The sequence below is a fragment of the Phragmites australis genome, chromosome 3 (genome assembly GCF_958298935.1).
Source record: "Phragmites australis chromosome 3, lpPhrAust1.1, whole genome shotgun sequence".
In the NCBI taxonomy this organism is placed as follows: Eukaryota; Viridiplantae; Streptophyta; class Magnoliopsida; order Poales; family Poaceae; genus Phragmites; species Phragmites australis.
The window spans coordinates 18,924,554-18,951,992 of record NC_084923.1 but is presented as its reverse complement, the minus strand read 5'-3'; the positions used below and the strand labels follow the sequence as shown (position 1 = coordinate 18,951,992).

Below are 27,439 nucleotides of genomic sequence, written 5' to 3'. Positions count from 1 at the left end.
CACGAAGTTTGATTCACTGCGCGCGCGTCCGTGTTTCCTTTACGATTACATGGTTGGTCATTTTGTTCACTTAGGTGATTAGGTAGTTATGGGGTGTGTTTGATCTATATGTGGTTGCAATCTTAATTTTCTGTCCACTAGTTTTTTTAAGGATGTAGCGTGAAATTGTTTTTGCATGTTTCCATCTCGTAGAAACTAATTACACTATATGAAAAACAGATAAAAGAGATAATTTAGTGACGAGTTACTATACGATCCGTCACTTATATGGTATCGAGTCATGATCGGGTATAAACTCGTCATAGATAACAGGTAATAGGTGAAAGATAATATTATAACATGTCACTTATTACTCAGATCTGTTATAAGAGCATCAGCTACTATACGTGCCGAACAGTTACTGAATAGTGCTGCGTGCACAGTAGCTGGTGATTTTCTCTGATTCCGCTAGAGACTCTCTAATATCTTGTTGATTTGAAGTTTGAATTGATACTAGGTCTTTGAAGGTTTGCATCTCCCCCTTTCCTCTCCTCTTCTAAACCCTAATTGGTAGATCTCTTGTGCTTTGAGTTGTAATTGACCATTTTGCATCTTTTTCCAAAATCTTAGTACAACTGAGTTGTATTTATGTTAGATTTGGTACTAGATTTGCCCTATCTACCGCTAGATGCCATCGATCTAGTGTAATTGTATAGAAATTTTAATCGCATGCTTCATCACGCAATTAAGGTAATTGTTAATGAAGAATGAATATTTTTATATTAATTATAGATGGAGGACAAAAGTTGGATGTATCTTGAGACCCGGACTTGTACAGAGTACCTGAGCGGGGTAAAGTATTTCATGAGTGCTGCTTTGATGGATATGAAAGATCATGGTAAAACGACAATGTATCGTCCATGTCACGATTGCAAGAATGATAAAAAATTCCTGAAACCAGACAATGTCCATGCACACTTGATCAAGCATGGATTTAAAGAGAATTATACATGTTGGAATAAACATGGCGAGGAAAGCTTTAACGAGGGAGAGATGGATCGGGGCCTCTATACCCACAGTGTAGATCAAGAACTTACACCTGGTGAAATAGATCATGATCTCAGGGACGATGATATATTAGGTTTCAATGATAATGATCTCGAGGATTTTGTGGAGAATGTGGACCAGATGGTGCGGGATGTCGAGCGGCATGACGAGTATAACAATGGTGAGTTTGCTAAATTCTAGGAATTTGTGCGTGATTCCAAGACGCCCATTTATCCTAACTGTAAGGAGAAGTACACGAGGATATTTGGGAACCTAAAGCTTCTACACCTGAATGCCCATGGTTGGATTGACAAGAGTTTCGAAGTATTGCTGGATCTGTTAAGGGACATGCTACCGGAGGAGAACTTGGTGCCCGAGGGCGTCTACGACGTGAAGAAGATAATTTGTCGTTTAGGACTGGAAATAGAAAAAATACATGCATGTAAGTAGGATTGTATCTTGTTTCGTGGAGAGTATATAGAGCGGGATCAATGCCCTGTTTGTGGAACCCATCAATATAAGCGTAGAAATGACGGTGGTAACGGGGATGGAGGCAAGAAAAGTAAAGGGTCTCTTAGGAAGGTGATGTGATATTTTTCTATAATTCCCTGTCTAAAGCGTCTGTTTGCCAACAAAAATGAGGCCCAATTGGTGCGCTGGCATAAGGAGGGTTGTAAGAATGACACAACAATACGACACCTGGCGGATTCCGCTCAGTGGCGAATCGTTGATTCCACAATTGGTTGGTTCACTGAAGAATTGAAAAATATTAGGTTTTCTACGAGCACAGATGGCATGAATCCATTCGTAGCCTGAGTACCTCACATAGCCCCTAGCCTGTTGTATTGTCTATCTACAACCTTCCACCCTGGCTTTGTAATAAGCGGAAATACATTATGTTGTCAAACTTGATATCAGGACCGAAATAACCTGGCAACGATATCGATGTATAACTCATGCCTTTAGTTGATGATGTTAAGAAACTCTTGTCGAAAAGCGTTGAGGTTTGGGATTAGTACAAGCAAGATTACTTTTCCTTGCACGTCATGTTGTTCGTCACCATCAATGATCTGCCAGTACTTCATAACGTGTCAGGTTAGAGCAAAAGAAAGGTGAAGCTTGCCCCCCATTGCTTAGATGACACATGCAGTTTGAGGTTGAACAACTCAAAGAAAATAGTGTACATACGGCATCGACCACAATCAGGTTAACAATATCAATGTTGTCCTTGGCAAGCGAAAACAATCCTCCAAGGTTGATGAATAATTAGAAATGTGGAACAAGAAATCAATACTATTCGAGCTAGAGTATTGGGAAAAATTAGATGTTCGTCACTCTATCGACAATATGCATGTAAAGAAAAATATCTGCGAGAGGCTGATCGGTACATTGCTCCAAATGAAGGGAAAATGAAAGGATCATGAGAACGTACGAGTTGACCTTGAAGAAATAGGCTTAAAGCTGGAGCTCCATGCACATGGTACGAACAAAGGAAAACACATACCCCCAACAGCTATCACTCTCTCCAAGGACAAAAAAGAATTCTGCGAGTTCTTGCACAGTGTGAAAGTTCCCTCCGGTTACTCGTCCAACATCGCAAGACTTGTTTCAGTGGAAGAGCTAAAAATGAATTTTGCCTTGATGAAGTCCCATAATTGCCACGTGATTATGCTCACTACTTGCGGTAGCTATTAGGAACATGCTCACTGCTTGTAGTTTGCGAGGCTATCTTGAGCCTGTGCTTTTTCTTCAATGCAATTGAACAAAAGGTGCTCGATCCAGACTCGCTGGAGGAGCTAGAAAGAAGACACCTTGAGACTCTATGTATTCTTGAGATATATTTCCCACCATCCTTTTTTGATATCATGGTACATCTCACTGCTCACCTTGTGAAGGAGATACACTACCTTGGCCCCGTGTTCCTACATCACATGTTTCCATATGAGAGATATATGGGAGTTCTCAAGTCGTACGTAAGGAATCGAGCCTTTCCTGAGGAATGCATCATGCAGGGTTACGCGACAGAGGAGGTATTAGAGTGGTCTGTTAATTGCATTGACCCAAATAACCCAATTAGCTTGCCTAAGTCTCATCATGAGGAGAGGCTCACATGTGTAGGGCTCCTGGGGAAGATGGCAATAACTCTTGATCAGAAGGCATACAACCAAGCTCATTTTCTCGTGCTGCAACAAATGAGAGAAGTGTGCCCATATGTTGATGAGCACAAGCAGATGCTAGTTGAAGAGAATCTAGGGCAGACCGAAGCTTGGGTTGCGAGGCAACGTATGGAAAGGTTCATGATTTGATTCCGAGATCGAATTAGATAATCGAGTACTCCTACAAGTGCTATGATAAAAAAACTGGCATCGGGCCCTATATACAAAATTATGACATATCAAGGGTACGATATAAACGAATAACATTTTACATGGTTGCCCAAGATGAGAAGAGCATATATCAGAACAATGGTATCCGTATAGATGCTTATGACATCGACAGGCAAAGGAGCACATACTACTGTCAAATAGAGGAGATCTGGGAGCTGAACTACTTAGGATTCAAGGTAGCCCTGTTTCGGTGCTGTTGGGTACATGGGGCAAAGGGCGTCACTAATGACAAGTATGGATTCACTAGCATTGATCTCAAACATGTCAGATACAAGTCTGAACCCTTCGTCCTCGCTAAAGATGTTCGGCAAGTCTTTTATGTGACTAACAAAATAAAGAAGAAACACCATGTGATTCTCGCTGGGAAAAGACACATCGTCGGAGTTACAAATGTTGTTGATGATGAGGAGTTCAATCAATTCGATGAAATCCCCCCTTTTGCTACTGCAATCGTAACAAACCTTTTGCTGACTGAGAAAACTCCATACCTGCACTCCGACCATAACGAAGGGATCCATATCAAGAAAACACGAAAACGATGAATTTGAATTTGAGTGTCAAATTTGTAATATTAATGTCAAATTTGAATTTATATATATTAAATTTATAATATTAATGTCAAATATGTAATATTAATAAGTCAAATTTGAATTTTAGGTTTCAGGTTCTTTAAATTTGTAATACTAAGTGTTTGCTTCCACATAACAATTTATGAATTTGAAGTTGAAAGATTTCTGTCAAAGAGACAAATGACGGGTAATAAGTAATAGGTGACGGGTGAAGAATGTCACCCGTCACCTATATTATTAACCCATCACCTATTATAAGTCATTGGTGATGGGTGATTGTCGGTGTATCAGGAACCGGGGGTCCCTGAGTCCCGAGACCAGGCCGGCCGTCCGCCACGTGTCACCATCCCGCGAGGTCCCCCCTGCAGGATGAGGAAAATCTAAGTTCCGGGAGAAGGTGCTCGGGGCAACAGCCTCTGGTCCCCGAGCACCCCAGTTCCTCGATGACCCGCAGAGTCCAAGTACCGGGAAGAAAGTGCTCGGAAGGGTGCCCGCTCGCCCCCGAGTACCATAGTCCCCCAATGGGCCAAACAACCAAGTGCTCGGGAGAGAGTGCTCAGGGCTGCACGTGGCGGCCCCCGAGCACTCGATTCCCCGAAGGATCTACTCAAGTGCTCGGGAGAGAGTGCTCGGGGCTGCACGTGGCGGCCCCCGAGCACTCGGTTCCCCGAAGGATCTACTCAAGTGCTCGAGAGAGAGTACTCGGGGCTGCACGTGGTAGCCCCCGAGGACTCGGTTCCCCGAAGGTCCTACAGAAGTGATCGGGAGAGAGTGCTCGGGGCTGCACGTGGCAGCCCCCGAGGACTCGGTTCCCCAAAGGTCCTACAGAAGTGCTCGAGAGAGAGTGCCCGGGGCTGCACGTGGCAGCCCCCGAGCACTCGGTTCCCCGAAGGTTCGCGCAAGATCATCCGACGCCTCGACGACTCGGAAGGACCCGTCGGCGAGGTGTCAACCAGTCAAAAGTCCGAAGCCGTATTTAATGGGCATGCGCGGCCTGACATCCTGACATCCTGACATTCCCAACTGCCCACGCCGCAGTGTCAGTCCCTGCCATGCTTTGGCAGAGGGGCGTGGGTCCATTAATTGCACGGGTCCCGTCCCGTATCATCCGGGGTATTTCGGGATAACATTGCCAGGACCAAAGCGTTCCGCCTGCCGCCCTGCCCTGACAGAAGAACAAGACAGGGTGGGCACACCGGGTGCCTCTGTGGCCGCCCGGTGGGCCCTCTCAACGGCGCCGGGATGTCCACAGTGGCGGGTGGTCGGATGCGCACCGCTTCTGGTAGATCGAGACGCTCGTGGGGGTCGACGTCGACGAAGAACCAGTCCCGTCGCCATTCCTCCCACTTGCTGCGCAGTACCTGGGGGATGTAGTGCTCCCCCAGGCCGTCTCGTAGCCGAAGGTTGCAGCACCCCGCGACATCCACCGTGGAGTGCCCTCTCTTCTTCCCCACCGGCCGGAGGACGAAGAAGTGTCGTAGCAGCGTCGCCGAAGGCGCCACCCCCACGAACATCTCACAGAGGTGCGCGAAGACCGCCAACGCCACGACGGAGTTGGGGCTCAGGTGCAACAGTTGGATGCCGTAGGTCTCGAGCACTTGAAGGAAGAAAGTGGAGAACGGCGGCACCAACCCCGCCGCCACGAACGTAGTGAAGAGAACGATCTGCCCGGGAATGGTTGTCGCCGGCGTCAGGCTCGCCGGCGTCACCACCACAGCTCCCTCTTGCCCCTCGGGCACCAACAACTTCCTGATCTTGGCCGCCGCCTCTTCGTTCCTCAGACGAGACTCCGGCAGAATGCTGTCCGGAGCCCTGTCGCGATGGCCTCCTCCGACCCTTGGCATCTCGGCAGGAGTGGAGGTGCTTTGGTGGTGGAGAAAGAGAAGGAGAAGTGCTCCGGTCGCCTGAAAGTTTCCTAAGGGCTTCGGAGCACGAAGAAAGCAAGAGCAGGAGTGCAAGAAGGCATAAAGAGAGGGACGGACCGATCCCCTCCCCCTTTTACATCTCAAAGTTCAAATATTGCCGCCCAACGGTTCGCTCGGTGAAGCGCCGCCTCGATTGACGCAACCGCCAGGCGAATCTCCCGCCGATCGTGCGGCGTCAGCGGCTGCCAGCCGTATTTTCCTCGATCTGCACGGCGGCCGCGCGTGCTACCCGTACGGTCGTCATACCCTTCGGGAGTTGTGTGGACACGCGTCTACCCGTCTCCCCGCTGGGTCGGACCCAAGGTCCGGGCCTAAGAAGGCCATCTCTCGAAAGCCTGCCATGTGGTGTCCACGCCAGCCTCGTCCTCGGCCGCGACGAAGGGCCCATCTGCAGTCTCCGTGCCATCACCTACCAATGGGCCCGGGGGCTACGGTCGGTGTATCAAGAACCGGGGGTCCCTGAGTCCCGAGACCAGGCCGGCCTTCCACCACGTGTCACCATCCCGCGAGGTCCCCCCTGCAGGATGAGAAAAATCTAAGTTCCGGGAGAAGGTGCTCGGGGCCACAACCTCTGGTCCCCGAGCACCCCAGTTCCCTGATGACCCGCAGAGTCCAAGTACCGGGAAGAAAGTGCTCGGAAGGGTGCCCGCTCGCCCCCCGAGTACCATAGTCCCCCAATGGGCCAAACAACCAAGTGCTCGGGAGAGAGTGCTCGGGGCTGCACGTGGCGGCCCCCGAGCACTCGGTTCCCCGAAGGATCTACTCAAGTGCTCGGGAGAGAGTGCTCGGGGCTGCACGTGGCGGCCCCCGAGTACTCGGTTCCCCGAAGGATCTACTCAAGTGCTCGGGAGAGAGTGCTCGGGGCTGCACGTGGCAGCCCCCGAGGACTCGGTTCCCCGAAGGTCCTACAGAAGTGCTCGGGAGAGAGTGCTCGGGGCTGCATGTGGCAGCCCCCGAGGATTCGGTTCCCCGAAGGTCCTACAGAAGTGCTCGGGAGAGAGTGCCCGGGGCTGCACGTGGCAGCCCCCCGAGCACTCGGTTCCCCGAAGGTTCGCGCAAGATCACCCGACGCCCCGACGACTCAGAAGGACCCGTCGACGTGGTGTCAACCAGTCAAAAGTCCGAAGCCGCATTTAATGGGCATGCGCGGCCTGACATCCTGACATCCTGACATTCCCAACTGCCCACGCCGTAGTGTCAGTCCCTGCCATGCTTTGGCAGAGGGGCGTGGGTCCATTAATTGCACGGGTCCCGTCCCGTATCATCCGGGGTATTTCGGGATAACGTTGCCAGGACCAAAGCGTTCCGCCTGCCGCCCTGCCCTGACAGAAGAACAAGACAGGGTGGGCGCACCGGGTGCCTCTGTGGCCGCCCGGTGGGCCCTCTCAACGGCGCCGGGACGTCCACAGTGGCGGGTGGTCAGATGCGCGCCGCATTTTTTCCACTGCCCCTGTCACTTCGCCCGGAGGGAATGATGACTCCTTTCTCCGTGGCATCTTGGAACTCACGCCCCCTCTTTCCCATTTGGGGTAAGTCGAGGTTAGCGTGTGTATAAAAGGAAGGGATGGATAACACAGGAAGAGGGGCCGGGAAGACCTAGTATTGATCCAAGATCACGAAACTCGACACTCTCGAAGAACTCTCGAAGACACGCCCGAAAGACTCAGAATCCTCACAAGGGAGCCTCAAGCTCTCTGTTAGCCATACACCCTTGTAACCAGACACATCCTTGAAGGATTCCCTTCAAGGAAGGATATTGCATCCACACAGGAGTAGGGTATTACGCCCCCGTGCGGCCCGAACCTGTCTAAACCCCGGTGCATTTATTTTTTCTTGCACTAGGTCGATCATCCCCCACCACCGACCGTTGCATTTATTTCCGTTTCCATTTATTTCCCCGATGAACTCGTTCAGGATCATCCCCCCGGCCGAATCTTTAAAAAGGGGTCTCTCGGGATCCCTGTGACAGGAGTTCATCCTCCGACAGTGATAATCCTCACACGTTATCTATGACATATAATAGGTGACGGGTCAATATTTTAGTGACGGGTGACAATATTCACCCATCACATATGACCATATATGTATATAGCAAGTCCCTACGCGCCCTCCTCCGTCTCAATTTGCCTAAGTCATTTTCCGCGAGAGCTCGCTAGGGTTTACCGCCGCCCCTCTCCACCGTACCTCAGAGCCCCCCAGCGCCTCTCCACCACCCTCTGCCCTCTCCTCCATGCGCCGCCACACTTAGAGCACCACCTCCCTCATCCCCAACATGCCATCCCAGCCTCCCCATGCGCCACCCAGCCTCCTCATCCCCGACGCGCCGCCACATCCTCCCCACGCGCCACTTGGCCTCCTCGTCCCCAACGCACACCCTGGCCTCCTCATCCCTGACGCCCCCTATCCTCCCCATGGACCGCCTCCCTTGCTGTCGTCGTCAAGCCCACCGACACCGTGATCTGCTGCTGCCGCCTAGCTCGACATCGCCAGCCCCTCTCTAGTACTCCAAGTATTTATCCCTCCTTCTCCCTTCTCCTTCTCCCTTCACTGGTGCCGTGCCTTGCCTTGCCTCGATTAATTTTGCTTTTAACTGAATCTCTCTGTGAGTATTTTGGGTCACTTCTCCTTTACATTTCCCTGTTAATCTAGATGGCTTGGTTGAGGTGAAATGCTCTATGATGATAGTAGTACACTGAAATTGGTTTGAATATAAAGGTATTGAATATAATCAAGAGCCCGAGCCATCTAACTTGTAAAGGTGAAATCATCATGTATTTATAATCAACAACATCTAGTTAAGGCTAGTGCTAATCCGTCAATTGGATTGTTCATTGAGGGTAGTTTTTGAAGAACTAGGAGTTGTTCAGTTAAGGCCAGCGCTAATCCGTAAAGTGTGTTCATATGGCTTTGCAAAGGGATGATACTTTATGTCCTTCAATTTGTGTTTCATTACAAATGTGTGAGAATATAACGCCACTGTTTAAAGTTGAAAACACAGCCAACATAATTGACACAGCTGCCTAGGTGCATACAATGCATTGCTTCACCTCTTCCATCATTGATTCACACTTAGGTTTGTATTCTTCCTATTCTTGTGCGCTCCTTTCACACCGCTCGGCCTTTTTGAAAAAATATTTGCACCTTTGTTATTCTCACTCACACCTATCATCATCGTCACATTATAAAACTAAGCTATGGGGATAGTGAGTAGGTTGATACCACAGGATAAAAATCTTTTGTATCAAGTTTGCTCTCTCTATCTTATTTATGTTTCTGTATTTATATACTTGTAATTTACCTTTGCATGTTTACCTTCCTAGAATAGTTTGCTGGGTTTGGGTATAGGTTGCAAACTCTTTTGAACGGTAGAGTAGACACACTAGATAAACTTAGAGCACATTTAGATCGAAATTGATATAGATTTATTTTGTGAAGCATTTGGAGCCAATTATTTTTTAGTGTCCTAATTCATCCCCTCTTAGGATGTCACCGATCTCTTTCCCTTGGATATAATAATTACCTAGTATTTATTGTCACTAAATTTAATCAGGTTGGGTTAGGTTGACATGGATTCATTATGTGAAAAAAGGCTAAGGGTGACGTGTCATAATGGGCACAGGTGACGGGTCCCGCATCCATCACCCCGAACGCGTCACTGATGACTATTCATTGGTGACATGTAAGGACCCATCACCAATAATATCATAGGTGATGGGTCGTAACCGTGACCTGTCACCTATGAGCTTCTCCCATGTGCTTGGAAGAAAGACATAAGTAACGGGTAACATCTTCACCTATCACTTATGTTATACATAAGGAACAAGTTAATAAGTCACCCGTCACTTATATGAACACATAAGTGATTGGTAACAAAGTTACCCGTCACTTATGTGTATTTTACCCTGCATGATTGTATTATTTCCTGGCTGTATCCTGGAGCATAGCTATGATTTGGCAGCCGTCTTCTCCCTCCAAACAACAGCAACGCATCCAAATCCATACCGATAAATACACTTATATAAGAACTCGCTTCATCACGGAATCGCTAAGGTTACAAAGTTTTCATCAATTCATTACTGAATCACAAATGTTACAAAGTTCCAATCAACTCATATTACATAAGACCTCTAGGGTTTCTATAGTGCAACTCACCGTGTGGGTTGATGACTTCATACATCATGAACTCGATGATTCGTTGTCGAATCCTAGGGAGTGCACAGTTGTTGAGAAAACAAACTAAAAAATTCTGCATAATTTGATATGTAACCAATATCACGTTATCAAGGAATTAAATAATTACTAAAATTAGTATTGATTAATCTTGTATTAAACTTACTCGAAGATTGAAGCGTGAGGAGCATGTTCCATGCAATACAGAATCCGCAGGATTTGCCTGGTGGTTATTGATGGTACTGTGGAAAATAAAATTTATGTGCGAAACTAAAAAAGCTCGAATGTACATCTGTTTGGTAGCACTTATCGCGAACCCAGTCTTATGTGTCAGTCTGCGACCATTTGTCGCGTTGTAGTTAGGATCAGCTCGAAGTTACTTGTCAAAAACCATGCATAAAGAGGAGTCTATTAGGGAACATTGGAATGTTAGAAAAGTTAAATATGTGAACTAAATCAGACAGAACTTACGCGTCGAGGAGTCCTTTTACAACACTGTAATCATGCTCTCTAGGTTTGCCTTTTGGTCCTATTGGTCTTGATGAGTCGAGGTACCACACCAAGTTCCACTTGAGGTAAATGATGAGTAAGATCCAATGATCATCGTTGTTGTGGGCGCCCAATAGGTAGTCCATTTTAGAATAATGTTGCATTGCCTTGGCCATATAGTCCACATCGTAGTTAGGGAAAGTTGGATAACTGAGATTGTAATGGTCTCAGGGTCAAGAAATACAAGGGGCTCCTTGTTCTTCCTTGTTTTTTTGATCAAGTACCTATTATTGAATGCCCAGTTTCAATAATTAGTAGTATTAACTAATGACCAGTTTCAAGGGACTTACAATCTGAAGATATGTAATAACGATACGTCCATAGCATCAAGGTTGAAGAGGTTGTATAAGTCATTGAAACCCACAAGAAAGTAGCAATCATCTTTTAAGAACTATCGTCATTTGTACTGTACGACTATGGCTTGAGCATTGGTGTCTCTAGAAGTCTGCATGTAGTAATTATGCAGGTCGATACATGCTTGTCCCGCTCTTGTTAGGTCATCTACCGTCAGCAAGGGTTTCTCATATTTGAATTTCATGCGGGCACTAGTCCACGCTGCTCCAATGCCTGTGGACTTTTTCACCGGTACAATGGCCTTCAACCTCTTCAACATGTGCTTCATGGAGCCTTTCTTCTCGGCCTCCTTTTCTTTCTTCTTTGGGCTCTTTGGGGGAGATGACAATGGAGCTGGAAGCGAGACTGCTGGATGTGGAGGAGAAGACAGTGAAGCTAACTTCTCTAGAGGAGGAGAAGGCAGTGAAGTTGACTTCTCTGGAAGTGAGGGGCGCGGCGGTGGTGCACTTGAAGCTCGTCCAGACTAGAATGCATTAGAGACCATGGTGTCACCCCTCTTCCACTGGATCCTTTGCCGAAGAGCTTCACCCAGAGTTATGACTTTATCATTAGGGGGAGCTCCAACACGTGATTGATGGCATTTCTATGTACCATATCCACTGTAACTACGGCATAGCCAGCACGTATCGAGATCGTATATAAGATACAGACATCTAGAAGCACCTGGCCCCTTGTAACCTCGATGAGATACCCGCTAGGCCTGATTACAAGGCTGCAGGGTATGGGCCCTTCTAGCAGTTCAATAGTATCTGGTTCAATCATAGTAGCAGCTACTTGTTGATTGACCTGTTTAGAGGCACAACTACTCTTCCCTGTAGTTCTAGAGCTTGCTTCCGCTGGGATGATAATCTCTATTCCTTGTGCTACAAGCGTTTGCATGATGTTTGTGTAAACTTTTCGGGTGATGTCCTGTGTTAATGTATCCACATCCACTCCACCGACCTCTTTCTCTTCTTGTACATTCCGAGGTATTTGGAAAAGCTGTATTTCCAGCCCTGGAAACTTGATACACCTCGCACTCGACCTGGGTGCTTCGGGTTTCCTAGCGCCATTGAGAGAACATCATGTTCCTTGACCTCGGTGAAAGAACTTTGGCTAACTTTGGCTGTCTTTTCTTGTATTTTTTCTGTGACTGACTGGGTTTCACTGTTTCTAAATGTGATTTCTCCGCTTTCAGATAGCTCACCTCTTGCACGCAAATATGACCGCGATCGTCCTGGGAATTGCAACCAAGGATTCTCGCAGCCTTCTTTGACTAACTTTTTATCCTCTGCTTGTCATTTCGCCCTTTTCTCCACATAACCAGTCACGCCGGTCCTATGGTTGTACTTATTACTATCCCGAAGCTATTTCTTCTCCTCACTCTTCTTTTTAAACTACTTTGAGTTCTTCATCTGTACAAAACATCCTAATCTTCTTCTTCTAAATGGTTGTAGCTCTCAAAGGATGTCACCCCTTTAGCCAAAAACCGATTAACAAGTTTGCTAACCTGGATTTTTTTTATGTGATAGGTTCATTGCCGAGTTCTACCGATCGGTTTGGCCGATCATCAAAGGCGACATTCTTGCAGCACTCAGTGCTTTCTTCGTAGTAGGAGGAAATGGCTTTCACTATCTCAACAATGCACTGATCTCACCATGCTCCCCAAAAAACTTGAGCCTAAAGACACTGGCGACTACCGACCGATCAGCTTTATCCATAGCTTCAACAATCCAACATCAGTGTTCCCTTTACATTGATGATGCGATGCTATTTATATCTCCGTCGGGGTCAGGATCTCGTCACCCGCGAAATCCTGGCGTTGTTCGGAGAGCGGCGGGTCTGCGCACCAACCTCCAAAAGTGCACCGTACCATCACTCCAATTTGCTGTTCGAAGCAAGAGATTGAGTTGTTCCTTTTGATCTTCCCCTGTCAAATCTTAGATTTCTCGATAAAGTACCTCGGCCTTCCCTTATCTGCCGATCGGCTGCACAAGAACCACTTGGAGCCTCTGGTTGACAAAATTGCCGCTTGCCAGACGAGGGCTGGCAGCACGTTGCGCTCAAAGTAACTGCAGAGCTTCAATCGACCAGCTCCAGGTTCGCCACGTCAGATTTCATGGAGAACTCCGTGTAGTGTCCATTGTAGCTGAAGGTGCGCAAGCGTGGCACGTAGACGTCGATGGGTTTGTGAATAATTGTGATCCTGCAGGTCAGCCAGCGAGAGCACGGTGAGGTTTGGGCAGTGGAGCACCAATCTGTCGTCGATGCCCGCGGTGCTCTCAGGGCAATAGAAGAACAAGTCCTGCCGTTTTATGTGCAGGGTGGCAAGGTTCGGTGCGGCGCGGCGCGGGTGAGGGCCTCGAGATGGTGCGCCAGCGTCGAGCACCTGTCCAGCCGAAGGGAAACGAGGTGAGGGATCGCGTCGGCCTGCGCCGGCATCTCGAGACGGCAGCACGCGAGGTCCAGCGCTCGGAGGGTGTGGCCCGGCAGGACCTCGGGGTGAATGTCGTACACGTACCTCTAACTCCACTCTTCTTGAACTCGAAGCCGAGGCGTAGCACCTCCAGGCCCCGCAGCGCCGGGTCGGCGAGCAGGGCGTCCATGTAGCGGGCACGGGCGCCTGCCTCGGCCAGGCCCACGAGCTAAAGGGGAGGCGGCGCCGATAACCTCCTGGCACTAGCTGCCCTGGTCTTGCTTCACGTACAGGGTGAGCCTCCTCACGTCCGGGAGCCAGCGGAGCGTGGTCCCGGCGTCGCGGCCGAAGAGGGGCTCCCTGATCTGATGGACGTACTCGCCGTATGACCTGGAGTCGAGGTTGATGGTGCCCGTGCGGAGGCACAGCAGACGCCATCGCCGCGAGAGAACGACGGTGCGGGTGGCGTCCCTGACGGGGAGGAAGGAGATGATGCGCACGAGTAGGGTGTCGGGACGGCGGAGAGACGATCGGCATCGACGGCGACCATTGATGTTGTACCGTATTAGGGTTTTGTTTTGCTTTTTTTTAGAGAAAGCTTTTTATTAATCCTCATCATTACGTTAAGATGATACAATCGTACAAGAGTTCACTTTTAATCTCTGCATAGTTAAGATGTACACAACTAGATCCGGGACATAAGCCGTGTCATTCCTAGGCCACCCACAATATGAGTTTTGTCATGGACTAAAGCAAAATATGGCATGAAATATTTTAAGCCGGGACGGCACGGCACAAACACGAGGGTCGTGCCATACCTAGGACCTTGGCACGGGGGGAGTGCCGGCACAGTACGAAAAGGGCACGATACAATCTGCATGACTATTTTCTCGTGCTTATCCTCTAATCTCTATGATACCAAGCGTGAGACACTAACAGAGATGTGTGAGCATAAGAGAAATAAATGTGATATGATAATAGATAAATATGTAAGCATTATCAGACAACATGAGCATGAGAGACAAAAGTGTAAGATGATAAAAGATAAATATGTAAGCATTATCAAGCGACATGAAGCAGGGTCGTGCTTGAACCGGCACGGCACGACATTCCGAGGGCTGTGCTTGGGCCTTCCTGGAGTTGACTAGTGTTGACACGGCATGACACGATTGGCCGATCGTACCTAGTGAGCATGGCATAACGTGACACGAGGCATGACGGGATCGAGCCATGCTGGCACGACACAGCATGGCCCAAGTCCCAGCACTACACATAGCCTACAAAAACAAGGAAAAATGAAAGAGAGTGCCGAACAACGCTATGGTAGATAGTGTAAATAGAATAAAGGAAATAGTGAAATTAAGGTGGTTAGTTTAAAATCCGAGGCCTAGAGCCCCATCCATACCGGTAAAGAGCGCCTTGGCTATCTGCAATAATCACGTACATGCTGCTGCAACCACCTCTTCCTCTCGACGTTGCCATCCTCTTCCTCCTCTCACCCCTCCCATGGTAGTAATGACGCCGAGCATCCTCCCGCCTTGATGCGTCCACCTCGCCCTTCCATGATGGCACTGCACGCCTCTCGAGGTTAGGATTAGGGTTTGGAGTTGGGGTTAGAGTTCGAGGTTCTTTATGCCACTGGGCTTAGAGGGAGGTTTGGGCAAGCAGCCAAACCGATTGTGGGTGACAGCGGTGCTATGGGCGGCAAGACGATAGTGGGGCAAGGACGAAGTATCTGTAAAGTGGATTGTTTGGGAAGCGTTATCACCTCTGGTTGAGGCCGCGTCATCTATTTGTAGGGGCCGGCAAAACGCGGCAGGGTTTACAGGAGTTTGTTACATGGCGCTTATCAGGAGCCGCCAAACATCAACAACCAAGAAACAAACTACCTATACAACAACCATGCTATTGTTACAACAGATTGCAACAACTCCTGCTAATCCTATCCTGCGCACCAATAACCTCCGGCCTTCTTGTTTAATACCCCTCCTCAATCACAACTTCTCCAAGTTGAGATTGCGCTTGAACTCTTCTAGTTTCCGCACCGGGAGAGGTTTAGTAAAACCGTCAGCAATCTGATCCTGTGTTGGGACCAATTTGATATCCAAGAGTTTCTGTGTAACTCTTTCTCTGACAAAGTGAAAATCTACCTCAATGTGCTTTGTCCTGGCATGAAACACAGGATTTGCTGAAAGATAAGTAGCACCAATATTGTCACACCACAGCCTCGCTGCTGGTGGACTCTTTATACCCAATTCTCTGAGCAATGTTTGAACCCACATGACTTCTGCAGTGGCATTGGCCATTGACTTGTACTCGGCTTCTGTACTTGATCGTGACACGGTGGCTTGTTTCCTGGCACTCCATGAAATAAGATTAGTTCCCAGAAAAACTGCAAAACCTCCAGTGGATCGTCTATCATCAGCACACCCTGCCCAATCAGCATCAGAAAAGGCACTGACTAACATAGACAATGACCTTTTGATTCTCAGTCCTATACCACTTGTATACTTCAAATATCTCATAATACGCTTCACTGCTATCCAGTGAACAGTGGTAGGAGTATGCAAAAACTGACATACCTTATTAACAGAAAAGGAAATATCAGGTCTGGTAAGTGTGAGATACTGCAGAGCACCCACAATGCTTCTATACCTTGTTGCATCTTCAGACCCCAACGGAGTTCCTTCAAGGACTGACAACTTCTCTGTCGCAGAAAGAGGAGTATTCACTGGCTTACAGCTTTCCATACCCACTCATTTTAGCAGATCAGATGCATACTTCTCCTGAGTAAGCAATATCCCATCACTCAACTTTTTAACTTCTATGCCTAGAAAATAATTCAGATTCCCAAGATCCTTCAGAGCAAACTCAGACTGAAGATCTTTGAGCAATGCCACTGTAGCTGACTGTGAAGAACTAGCAACTATTATATCATCAACATATATCAACAGAAAGATTGTGACCCCTCCTTTATTAAAGAAGAACAGGGACACATCTGCCTTAGATGGCTGAAATCCAAGCTCTTGCAACTTGGTGCTAAGTCGAGAGTACCAGGCTCTAGGGGCCTGCTTCAAACCATACAGTGCTTTGTCTAATTTGCAAACAAAGTTAGGCATTTTCTTATTCTCATACCCAGGTGGCTGTCTCATATAGACATCCTCCTCTAGAACACCATGTAAGAACGCGTTCTGCACATCTAACTGGCGAAGACTCCACCCTTTTGAAATTGCTATAGACAAGACCAGTCGAATAGTAGCAGCTTTGACAACTGGACTAAACGTGTCCTCATAATCTATGCCATACCTCTGCTTAAAGCCTTTAGCCACTAAGCGAGCTTTGTATCTATCAATTAAGCCATCAGCTTTCCTTTTAATCTTATAAACCCATTTGCAGTCAATAATATTTCTCCCAGATACTGGAGGAACTAGATGCCAAGTCTCATTTTTTATCAAGGCCCTGTACTCAGTATCCATAGCATTTTTCCAATTACTATCACTTAAGGCCTCATGTAAATCAAATGGTTCACCGGTAGTAGCAAGACAACCATACCCATACCGTATTGTCCCATCTGTGAATTGCTTGGACTTGCGGATGCCACTCTGCAGCCGCGTTTTGGCACGTGCAGGTGCCACTGGTGGAGGCGGCGGCACAGGTGCCACTGGTGGAGGCGGCGGCACAGGTGCTGGAGGTGGCGACGCAGGATCAGTGGTGGCAGCTGGTTCAGCCGCAGCGGATCCGCTGCCCCCGCTGGGTCCAGGCGCCGAGGCTGATCCCCCGCTCGGTCCAGACGGAGGTGGGACAGGTGTCGACTCCGGCGGGATGAGATCAGGCGCTGACTGCTGCGCCACCTGCGCAGGCGAATCTGCCGTCGATCCCGAAGCCGGATCAGATCCGCTGCCACCCGGATCAGCTCCGGTACTCACGCCAGCCGTTCCCTGCATGAAATCATGAACAACACCTTCTCCAGTAGGGATATTAGCATCAAAATTAGCAGGATTTTCAGGACTATTAACCAGATCAGGACTATGCACTTGTAACCCCCTAGGTGAATTTAGTAGATGGGACGGTAACAAGGAAATTTCCGATCTAAGACGGGAACCGACATTATCATGAAGTTCAGAAAAAGGAAATATACCCTCATCAAAAACGACATCTCTGGAGATGTATAAATGGCCAGTGCTAATATCTAGACACTTGAAGCCCTTGTGGAGAGTGCTATACCCAAGGAACACGCACCGTTTTGACCGGAAAGCTAGCTTGCGGGAATTGTAGGGCCTAAGGTTGGGCCAACATGCGCAACCGAAGGTTCTGAGGGAGGTATAGTCAGGAGTTTGATGATACAGGAGCTCAAGTGGTGTTTTGTAGTCGATGACTTTGCTAGGAGTCCGGTTGATAAGATAGGCGGCAGTTGCAAAGGCTTCATCCCAATATTTCAGGGGCATGGAGGCGTGTGCTAGTAGAGATAGGCCGATTTCAACTATGTGTCTGTGTTTTCGTTCCGCAGCGCCATTTTGCTGATGGGCGTGCGGACACGAAACAAGATGGGAGATGCCGATTCTCTGAAAAAAAGAATTGAGGCGCTGGTACTCACCCCCCCAGTCGGTCTGAACTGCAAGAATTTCTCGATTGAATCGCCTCTCAACAAGGCTCTGAAAGTCATGAAATATTTGAAATACCTCTGACTTATGTTTGATGCAATAGAGCCATGTGAATTTACTAACATAGTAGTTCTTCCTTCCGAATGAATCCGGAGCATAACCCCATACATCAGAGAAAATCAAATCTAATGGAGACTCAGACCGACTAGACGACTTTGGATATGGCAACTGGTGGCTCTTGCCTTGCTGGCAAGCGTCACATACAGACCCTTGACTGACATCACTAGAAACAGGAAGCTTATTATGACTGATGACTCGTTGGACGATGGGAATGGCAGGGTGTCCCAATCTACTATGCCACCTAGCCACGGACGGTTTGGTGGCACTGTGGACCTCCCTTCTTGACCGCGGGGCATGAACAAGGGGATACAGACCCCCTTCGCATGGACCTTCAAGCAGAGTTTTCTTCGTGACCTGATCCTTGATCAAGAAAAAATCCGGATGAAATTCAAGGAAGGCAGAGTTATCAGTAGCAAGACGATGTACTGACACTAGATTTTTCTTGGCTTGGGGTACATGAAGAACATTCTGTAGATGCAAATGACGACTAGGGGTTTTAACAATTGCATGCCCGATGTGATTAATGTCCATACCTGCCCCGTTTGCAGTCTTGATCTGATCGTTGCCGTTGTACTTCTCACGGACAACTAGTTTGTCGAGCTCGCCGGTGATGTGGTCGGTGACGCTAGTGTCGGTGTACCAGTTGGAGTCCACCCCGTACGAGTGTGTAGCGGCCGAGGCAGATCTCTCGTCGGGGACGAAGTCCTCATCGAAGCGGTGCCAACAATCGATGACGGTGTGCCCTTCCTTCTTGCAGAGCTGGCACTTGGGACGACGAGAGCCCCCGTTCTGGTTGTTGTTGCCGCCGGAGCGCCCACCGCCACGGCCCTTGCCATTGCCGCGGCCACGCGGCGCGCCGCCATGGCCGCGACCACCGCCGCTGGAGTTGCCTCGCCCCCGGCCACCGCGAACAGCGGCGTTTGCCGAGGAGCCAGACACGCCGTGAAGTAGATCGAGGCGGTTGTCGAAACAGATGAGCTGGTTGTAGAGCTCGTTGAAGGAGATTGGTTCCACACGTGTGAGAATGGCGGACACCACTGGATTGTATTCCATGTCAAGGCCAGTCAGGATGTAGGAAGCAAGTTCCTCATCTCCCAACGGCTTGCCAGCGGATGCCATCTCATCGGCCAGCATCTTCATCTTCCCAAGGTACTCGGCCATCGGCAGAGCCCCTTTGCGGTTGGTGGCGAGCGCGATGCGCGTATTGACTGACCGCGCCCGCGTTTGCGAGGACAGGATCTCCCCGATCGCAGCCCACACTTCAGCAGCAGTGTTCAGCGTGGCGACTTGCGTCAGGATGTCCTTCAAGAGGGTGGTCAGCAGGTAGCTGAATACCTGCTGATCCTGCGCGATCCATCTCGCATATTTCGGATTAGGAGCTTTCACGGTGTCTTCACCGCGCTTGACGTCGATCTCCTTGGCCGGAGGGACCGCCGTGCCATCGAGATACCCCTCTAACTGGGCACCCCGAATGGCCGGCAGGACCTGAGCCTTCCAAAGAACATGGTTGTTCTTGGTGAGCTTCTCGCTGACAGGAAAGCCAAGCGAAGGGTTGAGGAAAGAGGTGGTGGAGGTGCTTGAGCTTGCCATGGATGCGACTTCAAAGAGGAGAGGCTCTTGATACCATGTAAAGTGGATTGTTTGGGAAGCGTTATCACCTCTGGTTGAGGCCGCGTCATCTATTTGTAGGGGCCGGCAAAACGCGGCAGGGTTTACAGGAGTTTGTTACATGGCGCTTATCAGGAGCCGCCAAACATCAACAACCAAGAAACAAACTACCTATACAACAACCAGGCTATTGTTACAACAGATTGCAACAACTCCTGCTAATCCTATCCTGCGCACCAATAACCTCCGGCCTTCTTGTTTAATAGTATCAAATCAACCGCTCAACATCGTTGGGTTAGCGTGGTGGATCCGATGGTGGGAGTCACCGGAGACAGAGTAAGAGGGTGGGGCGAGGGTGAGAATAGCGTGGAAATCTAGCCGGAGACGAGAAAGAACGAGGGGGCACGTGGGGCTTTTTGAGCGACATGGAGGTGATGGTGTGCGATAATAACGTGCAGTAATGCGGTATCGATTGGGACTCAACGCCAAGCACAGGGGGTGGCGTGGCGAGCGTCCATCACTATCACGTAGGGTGAGGACGACGACTTTGGTCTGGTGCGGTCCGTGTTGTGGTGGTTGGTTTGGGTCAGGTGAGGAAGAGAGGGCAGGCCAGGGAAGTGCAAACAGCCTGTGGTGCACGCTGCAGCTTATCTCTCTTTTTTTAATAGAAATAAACTTCGATTTTTGATACCTATTCAGTTGTGCTCCAAAATTTTACAAAATTTACCAAAAATACTATAGGCCATATAGTGTATCTGGTTAAAGTTTGGAATTATTTTGGCTGAGTCGATTTTCCCATACTTTCCATATATATGATGCTATGCACCAAAAGGAATCATGATTTTCAAATGCACAAACTTCAGACGTGTTCCAGATATTCACATAAGTACTCAATTAAAGAAATTAGGGTCTAAGTGCATATTTTATTTATGCCCTAAGAATAGGGATGTTACAATACGCGTGTTGAGGTGCGCTTTTCCCTCTCAATTTCTGTGCCAATTGGCATTCCAAGTGAGGTTTTGGTAGGTCATGATGTATTGGCACTTCGAATGTAAGATACAAATTGATGTTCGGACTCCAGATTCTATCAGTCATGGTGCTATTCTTCTGTATAAGCAATGTTCTCAGCTGAGCGGTACTGTACAACAAATATTATAAGCCCGCACATGCTAGTAGGGTTTCTAGAAGTTAGAACGGTAACATTGAAGTGACACATTACGTCATATCAATGCAACTCATCAATCAAACACAATGAGACACTTGCAGAGTACGAAAATATGTGTGGCTGACGATTGTACTAACATCTTTGAGGTAACAGGGTCTGCAAAATGGAAGAAGTGAGCTTACCATATAAGAATAATAACGTTTTAGAGTGAAAGGTACCGCTGAATTATACTAGTGGGAAATGCATTAATTTTTTTCCATTTTACTTTAAATCTGGAACACAGCTGTAAATAGCATATACCAATAATTTGTTACGACGGGTTTTCCGGGAAATATTTGAAGGTGGATCAATTACGAGCAAAAGTTGGCCGTGCTTACAAGCGCTAAGCATGCATATCAACAGTTCTGAAATACCCACCGTCCAGAATATTGTAATGCACCCAGAAATGACCAACTCTGCGACGACCTGTATCGGGGCGGTTAAAAGTTCTCGAACTTTCTATAGCACATGGTACAGACGGCAGCAAATATTGTAATGCCACTGACTATACAGAGTGTGTCGAACCGGCATTCGCTGCGTACCTTCTCCTCTTTCAGCTCACTCTGTGCCTTCAAATACAAATTGCAAGACTCCAGCACCTCATCGTAGTTCCTGCTCCGGTGGCAGCTCAGCGCCTCCTTGAGAACGAGGAGGCTGAAGCGCCCATTGAGGTGAACACCGCCCATATCTTCGATCTGCATACTCAGTTCCATCAATGCAAGCGTAGAATGTTCCCCTGTCTCTTCGCTCCCCATGCTTGTCATGCGAAACTTCATGAGCAGAATGCATTCAGCTACCTGGCATGGCAGGACCTCCTTTGCCGGAAGGACAGACCCGAACCGTAGAACAAAATCAGTATCAGTCGGCCAGTGCCTCTGCCCACCTTGCGGGTGCCAACTTGTCAGGTTCACTGCCCGCTTCATCTTTTGATCGACAATGATCCAGCTTAACTTTATGCCATCATTCAGTTCCCTCCACAGTTTCCCATCTTTCCTTTCTTGCTCCATTGAGGGCACCGATGGTAAGTCATTGATGGTTGATAGGAATACTTCTCCATCATTATTCTCATTGTTTTCAGTTGAGTGATGAAATAAGTCTATCCGGAATGGGCAGTTATAGAACCATCCATTTGCACCATCTGAGTTGGGGATTCCCCATATGATCTTCGAGTAGAGTGCACGGTCTTTGTACCATACATCGATTAGCGATACAAAGTCTGAAGGCAAGGAGTTTTCAATCTCATCCATGTCATCGTAGTAGTAGTCAGACTCTGCCCATTCTTCAGCAAAGGGATTAGTTTCATTAGTCTGAACAGGAACATCTTTGTTCAGTATAAGGGTGAAACAATCCGCATAAAACTTCCTGAATCCACCAACAGAAATAATTAAGCTCCTAACATCATCTCGTCTTGTTGATGGCCACAAAGATCTGCAAGCATTTTCCCACAAATCCTCTTCATTTGATATGGCACGAAAATCAGCACAAGCACAGCCTGCTCTTGCTAGAGCTGCACCATCGAGACGCTTCAGTATGTCATAGAAAAGGTCGGCACTCAGCGATGCCATGTTCACAGCTTCTTTTTGTTACAGTTGAAAGAGCTTATACCTAGTCAACTGGAGCACAATAAAAAAGGACGATAATTAGTTTGGTCTTAGCATGCCAATTGACATACACCAAAAGATCTTCTAAGTCATTTCAACATGTCAATGTTGGATTTTACTTGGATGTCGCTTCGAAGATGAAATATGCATAATTGCTGAAAATTGGGAGAATCAGTTAAATTTCTAGGACCCATAACAGTGAAGGAATAGGTTATGTGTACTAGGCCAAAATGATCAGACTACTAAATATGCAAAACCAAATATTTCCAATCCCGAGTCAGTTCAGTAGAAAGCATACATATGGGATAACGCTAAATTGCTAAAAGTTACAGTTTTGATTCATATCAGATAATAAAAAGTTACTCTTTCTCCACTCCTTGATGCACAACAATCAGCAGTACTAACACTTTCAATTCTAAAGACAAACAGGGTTTTGCTGCTAAATTGCTCAACTAGCTTCCTTTCTATTTTCTTCAGAAAAAAGCGCTCAATGAACTTAATCCAAGGACAGGGAACTGCATCAAAATCAGGAACAAATTAACCTACAGATCTGCAACTACAAACTGGAGCGGAAATCAAAGGTGGTATTCTCATTCAGAGAGGGCAAAAACACCATAATCAACACAGATAATAGCTGAGCTTATCAGCCATGCCTCAGATTTAATAGGACTGCAAGAATCACTAAACAGAAAGGAGATGGGAAGTACAACGAATTCAGGAGGACGAAGAGGCTCACCTGGACTGGGTAGAGGGGGATCGATCGACGGACGCCCAGGAGAAGGCAGCACCACAGCGCTTGAGCAGGGTGAGGTGGCGTCGGGGTTTACGAGGCCAGGCCCCAGCTGCCTAGCATCGTGAGTAACGTCCCTGGATAAGTGCAGGCCGGACACTGGTCTACGTGGGCCTACCCGGCTACCGATCCACGCGACGGCCTGAACTGTACACAGATTCCATGGTGCACCAAGACCTGGTCCAGCTAGTTCGTGCCGGCGGGTACCGTACGGCTATGTGTAGTTGGCCGATGCTCTCAATGAAACGGAACCGGTTTATCTCACATAGTCGTTTTTTATGTTAGAGGTCCGTCTATACGTCTAAGTATGGGAGTAATATTTGATGTTAATCGAATGATTTTATTATCGAATTTCTCTAAACAGTACATATCTTATGTTTTTCGGTCTAATAATGTGGCTTGATTCGATCTAATCGGAGACAAGTCGAGGCAAAATATAGTTACTAGACGAAACTAGCTCGCTCATCCAGATAGCCCAACCTTAAATTTCTCCATAGAACTCGTCGGAGCCCGCACCATTGGAGGAGGTTGGGTGAGTGCAACACCACTGTAGGAGAGCATCTGCCGTGGCAGAAGACGATCTCATCGTAACTGTTGTGCGGTTGCTCTAGTGCTGCCTCGACTCACCAACAGTATCACCTGTCGCGCCGGCACCATAAGGCTGGAAGGTGGCCGTGGGACCTGGGTGCCTCGATGGAGCCGACGCCTGAAAGCAAGTGTGGCCTCTAATGATTGGGTCTAATAGTGAATTGATTTAAGTACTGGAGTGTTGTAAGAATAAAACTTTGAGGGCATGTGCTTTTTAGGTCGCCTTCCCGGAGAATAATTTTGTGTGTAGGTCGATAGAGGCAATGTCTGGAGTATCCGAATGTGCAAAGCTTCAGACTGAAGACTTTGTAAATTGAGAATGTGAATCACAGCTGAATGTGATTGTGAATTGAGATTGTGCGGATTGAGTTTGTATATTGAGATTGTGAATTGAGTTTGTAAATTGAGAATAAAATAAACTATATATACAACATGTTATATAAAACTGTCAGTCCATATCTATCTAAAAGGTAATTCAATGCTGCTAGTATCAAACAAAAACAATTTTAGTGTTGTTAGTATCAAAACAATCCATAGCTGGTTGCAGCATAAATAGGACTAAGTAGGCTATACAAAAGGTTGTTGTAGCATCTAAACAAAATAAAATGAACCATATATCCAACAAAAGTTTTTCAGGATTGTTTGCACCAAATCTTAAGTTGTTGTCCAGAACATAATTCCATTGCTAAAATAATTCTTTAGTAAAAAGATCATCATTGACTGGTCCCGTCAAGAGTTGAGTGAAGCTTTTAAGGACCGTATATTCTCCAGACTCCTCTTTGTCCTTAGAAGCACTATCATTTACCACTTGTGTTGTTGCACCACAGAGTGCTTCTTCCCCACCCGCTAGTTACTTTCAATAAAATAATATCAAAGGATCAAGAAAAAAACATGTGACAAAATAATAACATTGAAATGTAGATTTTTTTAAAAAATAATATCATTGAATTTTTTCCTTTTTTACTCTATTCTTTTTATCCTTTTTTCGCTTTAAAACTCATACACGGACCTCCTTTTTCTTTAGACGTGCATCACTAAACAAGTTATTTGAGGGTATAACATATGTGCAGACTGTACATGAATCAATAATACTAAGTACATGTATTGATTTGTACTTCAACTTGCTTGCTAAGCATGTCAAGTACATTATTTGCTAACAAGCTACATTCTGGATAGCTGACAACTCGATATGCTAAATTGAGAAATTTGTGGGATAGAAATTTATAGCGAAGCATAGCATCCAACTTTGGATTCTCAATTATGTTTCTTCCTTTGTTTGTTCCAAATGTGTTGTCAAAACTAACAACATCACCAAAATGTGCATAGTCAGTTATCATTTTAGCATCAGCCTAGAATATGTTTGCTATTTGTTCTTCATAGCCCATTTGCAATGCTGTCGGTGACACAGGAACCAGGGGTCCCTGAGTCCCGAGGCCAGATCAGTAGGTTGTCACGTGGTGCCCTCTCGCGGGGATTATCTCCACGAGGTACGAGAAGACCAAGTCCCGGAAGAGGGTGCTCAAGGCCATGAACAGTGGTCCCCGAGTACCTGAGTTCCTCGATGACTCGAGAAGACAAAGTACCGGGAAGAGAGTGCTCGGGGCTGCGAACAGTGGCCCCCTGAGCACTCAAGTCCCCCGACGATATGAAAAGCCAAGTACCGAGAAGGGGATACTCGGGGTTATGAACAGTGGCCCCCGAGCACCCGAGTCCCCCAAGGATCCAAGGGAAGTCAGTTCCGGGAGAGAGTGCTCGGAGCCATGAACAGTGGCCCCCGAGCACTCGGTTCCCCGAGGACCCGAACAGTTAGCTCCGGGAGAGAGTGCTCGGGGCCGAGAACAGTAGCCCCCGAGCACTCGGTTCCCCGAGGACCAAGAAAGGGCGTATCCGGGAGAGAGTGCTCGGGGCGACGAACAGTGACCCCCGAGCACTCGGTTCCCCGAGGGCCTGAGAAGCCCTTCGCCGGTGGCCTCCACAGAGGCCCGGCGGTGAGGTGTCAACTGGTGAGAGGCCCGATGCTGCATTTAAGTGGACGCGTGGCCTGTCACCTCCAACTGCTCCCTCCACGCTTGCTGTTAGTCCCTGCCACGGCCTGGCAGGGAGGCGTGGGGAAATTTAATGCATGGGTCTCATCGCGGGACATACGGCGCGCCTCGGGATAACATTGCGAGGCCCAAGGCGTCCCGCCTGCCGCCCTGCTGTGTTAGGCCTGCTTTGACCGAACGGGCACGCCGAGCTGCTGGTGGCTGCCCGGTGGGCCCTCCTCGCGGCGCCCGTTGAAAAACGGTATGATGACTTACAAGACCAGATGGGGCGCGTTTTCAACCCTCCTTGTCACCTCGCGCAGCAGCCCATGATGGTTGCTTTCCATTTATGACGCCTTGAAACTTGCACCATCCCTTTCTGGGTACGCTACCGCCCCGGCGGGTATTTAAGGCGGGGCGGGCTCCCCGAAGAAGGTAAGGCCAAACTGAATGAAGAGAAGCACAGACAAGTTGGACAACAACAAGCACAGAAGCTTAGATCACCGAAGAACAAGAGCACGAAGCTCTAGACTAGACAAATATTCTTGTAACCCAGCAAACACTCAGGGAGACATTCTCAAAGCATTTATAGCATACACATAGGAGTAGGGTGTTACGCTCAATGCGGCCCGAACCTGTCTAAAAATCCCCTGAGCATTTACTGCTTCCTGCATCCGATCCTTCCATTCCACCTGCATCGCATTTACGCCCATTTATTTCACCCGCAAAATAGATTCAGAATCATCCTCCCGGCCGAATTTCAAAGGGGGTCCCTCCGGATCCCTGCTTGAGGAGTTCACCCTCCGACAAATGCATATTGGAAAGATATATTCTCGGTAATTTTGTCTTGAAAAAGCATAAGCATGCTACCTACTTGACCATATGCTATTCTCTGACATCAAACGAGATCCTTTTCTTCTGGTGTTCTTATAGATTTTCTAACAAAACTGACCACTTTAGGATTCTTTCTAATCTTAGTCACTGTCCTTCTGTATCTTATAAATACTTGCGGGATGGGGAAAGTTCCAAGATACGCTCTCTTATCCATATAGTTCTCGCACTTATTTCAACTTGGATAGTGTTTTATATTTCGAGTGCGTGTATTACCGCTGTTATCTTCCAAATTATAAGCTGAGTAGACTTGTCCATGTAGCTTCAGCTACCTTGATGCAGAATCTATTGTTTTTCCTTCTTGTATGTGTATACATCCACAACCTTGATATGACGTATCTTAAGGGCTACAAGATCCTGCTATCTCAGTCTCTTAGGTATCAAATTCTACTGAATTTCCTAAAATTATCTCATGTACTTCATTGCTGGAGCACTAAAGATTGTATTACATCTATGATTATGATTGATTATTCCAACAATTTATCCAAAATCTTCTCACAATACAAATTTTCCAAGTCACATGGGGCTACCCCACTTAAAGAGGTTTTGACTACGGATGTCTCATAGAGTATGCGACATTATAGTCATTTATCCATGAAAAAAGTCCAAATTATTCCCCTGAACTATTCCTAGTGTT

The 27,439-nt window shown here is 47.6% G+C and overlaps 1 protein-coding gene and 1 non-coding gene across 3 annotated transcripts; both read right to left on the bottom strand.

The window, feature by feature from the left end:
- Window positions 1–19,058: 19,058 nt before the first annotated feature.
- On the bottom strand, window positions 19,059–19,198 carry LOC133913895 (small nucleolar RNA Z247). The gene has a single exon (XR_009909132.1). It is a non-coding gene; the product is annotated as a small nucleolar RNA Z247 (small nucleolar RNA).
- Window positions 19,199–21,110: 1,912 nt separating this feature from the next.
- Window positions 21,111–23,385, bottom strand: LOC133912542 (probable F-box protein At2g36090). 2 transcript variants are annotated; one of them, XM_062355340.1, is made up of 3 exons: window positions 23,246–23,385; window positions 21,451–22,521; window positions 21,111–21,334 (listed from the first exon to the last, which is right to left on the bottom strand). In XM_062355340.1, exons 2-3 carry the CDS (start codon window positions 22,471–22,473, stop codon window positions 21,131–21,133), a joined length of 1,227 nt encoding a protein of 408 aa, XP_062211324.1. In that variant the 5' UTR covers window positions 22,474–22,521; window positions 23,246–23,385; the 3' UTR covers window positions 21,111–21,130. The 2 variants fall into 2 exon arrangements, with proteins under 2 accessions (XP_062211324.1, XP_062211325.1); XM_062355341.1 differs by having other exon boundaries at window positions 21,111–22,521.
- Window positions 23,386–27,439: the final 4,054 nt, after the last annotated feature.

What these genes read in the sequence shown, in the direction of transcription:
- LOC133912542 (XM_062355340.1), bottom strand. Translation starts at nt 22,473, where the DNA reads ATGGCATCGCTGAGTGCCGACCTTTTCTATGACATACTGAAGCGTCTC. An exon ending in GTGAGCTGAAAGAGGAGAAG is followed by an intron (nt 21,335 to 21,450) that starts GTACGCAGCGAA and finishes GCCCCGATACAG; the next exon opens with GTCGTCGCAGAGTTGGTCAT.